Here is an 8,589-nt window from a genome sequence, read left to right as displayed (position 1 = left end):
AGATATAATTTTAAAAACCACTCGTGCATTAGGCTACTAGACTAAGGCTGGAGATTTCATTTCAAACGTTTAAGAAAGAAATGCACACGCGCAGTTTGCTTGACATGAAGGGCATCATAGCTACTGGACGTGAATGATTAGCCTCGAAGCAGTGCTATATGAGATATCGCAGCAGAGAAAAATTAGAAATTATAGCCTACTGTTTTTTTAGCAAAATGTCCTTTCTGAGACTCTAACCGTTTGCGGCCTTGTCGAAAATGCTATATCGTTCAAAGGGTACTTAAGGACACTGCATAATGTCAGATCAACCTCATTAGGCTGAGGTGTAGCCTACATTAGCATATTTCATCAAAAGAATATATGGGTAGCAGTTTAATTCAGCTGCCCTTGTATTTCAATCAGCGAGTTGGTATTTTTTGTAAATGTTGATTCTTGAAGGACGCGGGGACGCAGTGGGACACACAAAGTAAGATATTTCAACGGGCTTTGCATGAAAATCATTGGATTAGAAAAAATAACATTCAAAATTCCAAATAAAATAAAACAGTGTTGCAAACCACTGACTGTTATGACCAAATACGGAGTTAAACTGTGGTAATTGTTATTTATTCAATGAGATGAGTAAAACTGACCATGTTGGTCACAGAAGACCAAGCTTGTGAGAAATGTTTACATCAACTTTCAAATTATATAGTTTATTTAAAACGCCTCCAGTTTTTAAAGAATTTTAAACATCTGCTACAAGATTAACATGTAGCTAAATACAAACGTAATTTTTCAGGCACGATCTGTCGAGGACCTTCAAATTGTAATTTCGCGCCAATCTCAGTAAGATAAACGTCGTTCATCTAAAAAGCTTTTGAGATGTGTTTGTTATGTAAATGTATAATAAATGAATGCATAGTTACATTATTATTGTCATAACGTATTTGCAAAACAGCGTACTGTGACTAGGGTTACCTTCTATTCATCAACTTGTAATCTAACTTAATAAGACGTTTAAAAACACGTAATAATATATATATACTATATGAATATAAAAATATGTACTTTAACAAACCCTGAATCCCAAACCTTTTGACTTTGCTTGTTCAGGCTTATTTCGTAGGTCTGACCCCCATAAATCACTCCTTGTGGCAGTTTTTTTCTTTACTGTCTTATTATAGAAGCAATTCAACTAAGAACCATCAGTGTAATGATCCGTCCAGTTATATAATAACTAGAAATTAAAATCAAAACCACCCACAAGTCTAATAGTTTCTTTGATGCTTATTTTAACATTAAAATATTTGCAGTCTAATGATGCCCCATAGTTTAATGCGTTTTTATGGAACAAAAATCTGGCTCGAAAAAAAGGAATAGTCCACTTTATTATTACATCATTAGAAGTAAAAAATTGTACCAGGCCATAAGTGTGAGTGTCCTCTTTCACCCCCCAACACGTTATGGTCTCCACAAGATGGCGTTGTTTGACAGGTGACTATTAATTTTCATAAACCAGCTGATCGTTATACATAAAAATAAATTTTACTAGTAAACGCCACTGATGAGTTATGGCTTAGAATTCATTTATTACAAATATGACGCACAACAGCCTTTAGAAATGTTATCACACCTAACAATAAAACAATAATTCTGATATATAAAATAGCTTATTTATTTCAGCTGAATAGGTTATTCATTTTTTTAAATATCCTCATACAAATGTCCATGAGAACAATGACAATCTTTATTAAGTATATGCTTTTTATTTAGTGTTTAAATGTCAAAATATCCAACTTATATGAACTAGTGGAGTACGTATTACAGTTATTTGCAGATTATATTCAAATGAAGATATTTCAAAGGCTTTCTGAAGTCAAGCATATTTAATACACACATTGAATGACCTTCATGTAGCTTCACTTTATGATACTTTTAGCTAATAAAAAAAATGGTCAGGGAATGCTGACCAAAAAGTGAATGTTGCCTTTGGAAAAGAGAATGAAAAAGACTGTTTAAATGTTTAAGCAGAACAGCTGGGAGGCGAATGCGAGAGAGTGAAGAACAGGATGATGACAGATAGAGAAATAGATATTGTGCACCTTCCCCAGTCTTAGTGGAAGGAATATCCAGCTGAAGGGAGACCTCCGCACCACTGTGTGATAAATTTCAGCACATCTTGACATTCTGGACTGTGAGTGGTCTAAAGGGTGAAACAAAAACAAGCAATCATGATCAAAGCACCGCAGGCGACCCCAGGCAGGATGGATGGGACAATCTGTGAAGTAATGTGAAAACTGCAAATGCGCCCACAAGGATAAAAAACGATGATGAAATACATTGAAAGAGAGCATTTACATTTACTTCAACAAAACACACGCTACTAAATTCAGTCCTGAGTGGTAACTTTTGATCAAGAGAACAATTAATTATAAATCAAACAACATGCGTTGTGACTGAAGACTAATTGTGAAGGTTCAGAGGGAACAATGACTACTAACTCGTACCTTTGTAGCCATCAAGAATTTATTCCAGTCATCTTTATTTGCTGCCATTCCTGGTCTTTTGAACTCAATTTTATTGCGCAGGACAGGGTAACCTGTGTTCCAAAAAAAAATATATATATATGTATATATGTATACTTTTGTGTTTTATTAACACGTATAAAGGAACAGGTCACCCAAAAATAAAAGTCTGTGATTTTGAAAGGTGACATTTTGAAGAATGTTTTAGCTGTTTTTACAATAGAAGTTAATGTCACTGTCACGTCATGGAAAAAAAAAATCTTCTTTTGTGTTCCACAAAAGCCATTAAGTCATACAGATTTGGAAAAGCACGAGGGTGAGTACATGACAGAATTTTTGGGTGGACTGTCCCTTTAAAAGGGCCAATTCACAAGCAATTTAAAGGAGACATCGCTTCACACAGGACAGTCTTTTGTGCAGATTGCCTCACCTGTGATGACGCAAGGTAGGGACCGGATGCCAGTACTGACAGCCACTAGGGAGGCTTCATACGTGCCTCTCTCATCCTTCGGCAACACCTGTTCCACTCGCTGGTCCATGGACACAGTCAGAACCCACTCTCTAATCTCCTCCCTCTTCTCCACCTGAAACACAGCCAATGGGAAGAGTTTACACAAAGGATAAATAAATAAATACACTGGCACCGGTGCAGGGTTTGTGGCGAAGGCTTACAGTGACATGTAGCTTTGAAGGTACAGGGACCTCAAATGGGATATCTGTATCCTGGAAGTCTGTGTGATCTAAAGCATCCAATGTTCCCTCGTCAATGCCCTGAGAATTTAGAACAAGTGCTGATATTAGGTCATTTAAAGAATGTTATCAGAAACAGTACAATAAAAAGTACTCGATGTCCCCAACCTCTGACTCTGTGAAGTCTGTACAGTCAGTGAATAAACTGGGGTGTCTTTTCGAGCGATTTGTAACACTTAAGTTTGTTTCATTTGAAAGATACACATCAGACTGCACACAAAATCAAAAGTCTTTACTCACATCAGCCAAATCCAAGAAGCGGTTGAGGAAGATAAAAGCCATGTTCTCCCATTCCACAGCCTGCATGAGAAAGATTCATCAGTGACACACAGGACTGAAGAAGCTCAAATTAAAAATGAAAAGTTTAAGACATGTAAAAAAATAAATAAAACTCCGGAAAGAGGACACATCGCCACGTCTTCTTCACAATGCGAGGCAACTCAAACGGCTTTGCGAATCAAATTATTCACACTTGCTGTGAGCTCTTACTGGAGCAAACAGAGGAGAATTAAGCCAATTTCCCAGGGCTCTTAGCGGTCTCACATGAATGGTTGAAGCGGCTATGAGTGAGTGTGTGTGTGTTTGGAGCGGAGTTCACCTTGGCTGCCAGGCCGGCCTCATAAAAGGCCTTGTCAGCTGGAATGAGCTCGGTGTGCCTCAGGAGAGAGATGGACAACTTGGCTGCCACAGAACTCTGTAAACACACATGCAGAATTACAGTGACACAGATAACATAAAGGTGAAGTATGCCATGTTTTCAGATGTTAAAATACACTCTCCTATCCCAGTTTATTATGCCAAGTCAACACTGGCTTTACCGATGGCATGACATCGGGGCTGGACTAAGCCAATTGGAGGTAGGGGATTGTTTTGGAAACTTTTTTGAAACCAGTCATTATTTTTCCAACTGTGTTTGGTGACATGGCAATTACACATTTGACAACACTTATAATGAATAAAAATTGTGCATTTCAGCAGGAAATAATGTGGAACAGGACTTTATTACTGCCGTTTCCACAACAGCAGAAACGCTTATGCTATATATTTATGAAAGATTATGAAAAAAATGAGACCAGTGGTACCGGTATCTCAGTAGTGAACATTGTCTGGTCATTAAGATTTTTTAAAAGTATTTGATCACAAATAGAGTAAAAATAGTTATATTGTGAAATATTATTACAATTTAAAGTGAACAGTTTTCTATTTTTACATATTTTATAGTGTAATGTTTTTCCTGTGATGGAAAAGCTGATTTTTTTTAGCAGCAATTCCAGTCTTCAGTGTCACATGATCCTTCAGAAATCATTTTAATATGCTGATTTGATGCTCAAGAAATGAAGTGTTGCTTAATAGTTTTTTTTTTTTTAAGATAAATATTTCATAACATTATAAATGTCACTTTCGATCAAATTGATGCATCTTGCTGAATAAAAATTTGAATATATGTAATAAAAAAAAATATATATATTTTTTTTTTAATTACGGACCCCAAACTTTTGAACAGTAGTGAAAGTTATATTAAATATACTTATGTGATATCAACAAGCATATGTAAAACATAAAACAAAGATCTGCTGTGAAGTTTATACACACCAGCTGGTCAATGCCTTTAGCTGCAGAGCGGGTGGCGTAATAGTGAGCAACCAGCAGCATCTGCTCAAACTCCTCATGGGCTGGAGAATTAGCTTCTGAAGACTTGGTCAGGTTTTCACACTGCACAGCACAGAGACACTGTAAGATTCACTATTTCCCACTTGAATATAGAATCAATACTGGCTAAATAAAGTGTAAGTCACCATAGTAACCCAGAGCTCACCAGCAGCAGAAGGATGTCCCTTAGATCGGCCCATATCCGATAAGCTTCCGCACAATCCCGGTCCCTTAAGCTCACCAGCTCCAAGAACAGCCGCTTGTAGATGTTAAAGTTCTGCAAGAAGGAAGGGAAGATGTTTCTGATGAAATCCAAAAGTCCCTATGCTTGAAGGAGATGCATCATACCTCATTTTGCTTTCTGTTGTACAAATAAAAGAGTTTGATTCATTATGCAGACATGACTGGATGTACCTGTGAATAAGCGGGAACACCATGCTGGGTGTAAAGCTGGAGTACTTTCTCTGCCTCACCCTCTTTGATCAGGTGAGTGGCGTACAGAGCGATGTACTTGTGCAGGACTTTAAAATTCTGTTGGAGAAGGGGAAGGCAGTTACTCTGTGAAAATGTGAAAATGTCTGCGTGGGGAGAACAGATGAATTGGCACCTGTTTCGAGGCTGTGTCGATGCATTTCTCCCACTGTCCTCTCTCAGCATACATGTCAAGGGCAGCCATCACATCTACTCCAACCAACTGATTGAAAATATTGGAAAACTATTAGGACAAATTGAAATTTAAAACCAATTATACAATTACTAATAACAATACAAATATTATTAATAAATAAAATATGAATAATTTTGTTCAAAAAAAATATATGAAAACAAACAATTATGCAAATGATTATTATTAATATTATCATAAACATAACTGTTCATTTTATATGATAAATAATTATAAATTTTAATAATAATACATTTTATACTTTTATAATAATTAGCTTATTAATATTTTAGATTATTATTAATATATTGTATAGTAATTAAATACTGATCGGAAAATAAAGGAAAACTAATACTGACAAATAAGGATTTAATATAATTCAAACTATTCTTAAAAATCCTAAAATTATTATATAGAATTATAATTAAAAGATAAACTACATTAATATTAATAGGATCAAAAGACATACATTAATTATATTTATAAATATAATAAATAACCATGACCATTAATAATAATAAATATTATAATAAAAGGAAGAATGACTGAATTCAAATTAAATAAAAATTAATTAAAATGTATGAATAATTTACTAATAAACATAAAAAATATGAATAGTAATAAATAGTTACGTAATCATAACAAAGACCGTAATTATTGGTAATATTATTAGTATTATCATTATTATTAATAATAACAATAAGCCTTTAAAGCAGCTTCTCATTGCCTATTGCTTTAACATAGTCAAAAATATTAGAAAAAAACTATTCTTCATTCACACACAACATAATATATGATAAATAGGTGTGTAACGATACGTGTATTCGTATTGAACCGTTCGGTACGACGCTTTCGGTTCGGTATGCGGTACGCATTATGTATACCGAACGGTTCGTTGGAGTAATTAATTATATTTGAAAAAAAAAAAAAAAGAGAGAGAAAGAAATATAATGATATGCGTTCAACAAGGTAGCCCAATAACCCAAACAACGTAACAGGCAACGCCCCTGACACTCCCGAAGAAGAAAAAAACACCATCTTATATGTTTATGTTAGGCTACTCAGCAGGCGCTCGCTCACTCAGTACACGCTGAAGGCTCGTTGCAAAATAGCCAATGCGTTTAACAGACTAGAAATGAGAAGATCCTCCAATAACCAACAGGTCTGGTGTTTGGGTGCACTTTGGATTCCCTTTAAGCTATAATGGTGATGGCAAGAGAGTGGTGGATAAAAAAACAACGGTATGTCGCATCTGCAACATGACAGGGTACACCAGCGGGATTACAAAAAAAAAAAAAAAAAAAAAAAACAGCGGGAATATCTGGGATATATGCGTCAGTACTATCTGGGAAAAGACGAAAAAAAGGAGAAACATGCACGCAGCAAACTATCCCTGCAGCATTTAGACACTATAGCTTACAGGGAATCCAACCCAAACACCAGACCTGTTGGTTATTTTAGGATCTTATATTTCTGGTCTGTTAAATGCATTAGACATTTTGCAACGAGCCTTCAGCGCGTGCTGAGTGAGCGAGCGCCTTAGGGGCCGTTCACATATCGTGCCTAAAAACGCGTGGAAAACGCTAAGCGCGTCATTCTCCTGAGGCGTCTGTCTTTGCTAAGCAACAATGACGTGCTCTCTCCATGAGACGCGGAAATTTCAGCGAAGGATAAATGGATTTGCAGCTCTAAAAATCGCTTGCAGTAGCTCTGCTACTGAATTTATTTCAAAATTGCAATCCATATACAACTATGATCAGCTGTTCCTTCATCTTGGCTGAGCTCTCAACGTTGTTACGGGAAAGGATGAAGCTGATTGGTTGGTTCTTGTCACATGACCCGCGGTGCGCTTGCGGCATTCTGAAAAGTTGAGATGTTTTTACATTTTGCTGTATCTAAAACGTATCGAACCGAACCGAACCGTGACATCAGTGTATCGTATCGAACCGAACCGTGAATTTTGTGAACCGTTACACCCCTAATGATAAAGCACATTCTTTACTGCCTACATTTTATTATGTAAGTGTACATTAAACTAGTTTCCTCGTTAACATTCTGTCTTTCTTTTCAATAAAAAGCCCTGACCTGCATCATTCTGTGATTGTAACTAAAATGCTAGTGAAGCATTGCAATGAGAGGCAAGCGCTCACATCAATTTGGTGCCTCTCATCTGTTATTCTAAATTGAATCAAGCCAATCGTCTCCATTTTTCTCTCCTCCCAACAATAACTGAAAAAACAATGAAGTACCAGAGCGGAGGAGCAGCAGTCTGCGGTATTGTGTTATGCTCATTTAATGCATTCTTTAACCTCAACTTCCACACTGCTAGGAAATAGATTTTATTTGTTTGAACTTAAACAGGATTCTGACAGCTAGCAGTTCCCTGACATTTTGAGCTATGATGCTGCTCATGTGGACGACAAGAGTTCGATTAACAATCCTGTTCCCTTTCACTCTCCCAAGGTGGTCTACAATACTTAGAGAAAACTATCTGCTAGTATTCTCATTTATCTCAGTGGCAACTATGTGATGTCAGAAGAAGGAGAAAGGGAAAAATGAGTCAATTTCATGCTTTTAAGAGTCCTCCAAAATAAAATCAGCTATTGGCCAAACATTACCACAATATAATGATATATTTAAATGTTTATCCTGCTTGCAGTACACTTATAAATGTTAGTCATTCAAATAAATTGTGGCTCTATTTCAGTCATTAATTTTTGGTTTAATTGAAGATAAAATAATATATGAATATGAATAATATCAAAATAAACCGTGTAAATGATATTTATAAATATAATAAATATCCTTGACCATTAATAATAATAAAATAATAATAATAAAATTGATAAACCTGAATGAATACTGAAAAATGGAAAAAGAAAACTATTAGGAAATTAGGATTTAAAATAAATAAAACACTAATAATTAAAATTGATTTAAATTTAATTACAAATTATTAAAATGTATAAATAATAAACATTTACAATATTATTCATAATAAATAATTACATTAATCAT

The 8,589-nt window shown here is 35.4% G+C and overlaps 1 protein-coding gene across 1 annotated transcript in view; it reads right to left on the bottom strand.

The window, feature by feature from the left end:
- Positions 1 to 1,546: 1,546 nt before the first annotated feature.
- The window catches only part of ift172 (intraflagellar transport 172), a 30,606-nt gene continuing 23,563 nt past the window's right edge, over positions 1,547 to 8,589 (bottom strand). Inside the window, exons 42-48 of the mRNA XM_026290234.1 lie at positions 4,851 to 4,970; positions 3,856 to 3,951; positions 3,498 to 3,557; positions 3,180 to 3,278; positions 2,938 to 3,091; positions 2,490 to 2,581; positions 1,547 to 2,185 (exon numbers count right to left, since the gene is read on the bottom strand). Of these exons, the coding sequence (XP_026146019.1) occupies positions 2,096 to 2,185; positions 2,490 to 2,581; positions 2,938 to 3,091; positions 3,180 to 3,278; positions 3,498 to 3,557; positions 3,856 to 3,951; positions 4,851 to 4,970 (711 nt within the window). The 3' untranslated portion in view covers positions 1,547 to 2,095. The remainder of the gene's footprint in view (positions 2,186 to 2,489; positions 2,582 to 2,937; positions 3,092 to 3,179; positions 3,279 to 3,497; positions 3,558 to 3,855; positions 3,952 to 4,850; positions 4,971 to 8,589) is intronic.

This window comes from Carassius auratus, chromosome 20, assembly GCF_003368295.1.
Source record: "Carassius auratus strain Wakin chromosome 20, ASM336829v1, whole genome shotgun sequence".
Taxonomy (NCBI): Eukaryota; Metazoa; Chordata; class Actinopteri; order Cypriniformes; family Cyprinidae; genus Carassius; species Carassius auratus.
This window is presented reverse-complemented; position numbering and strand designations above follow the sequence as displayed.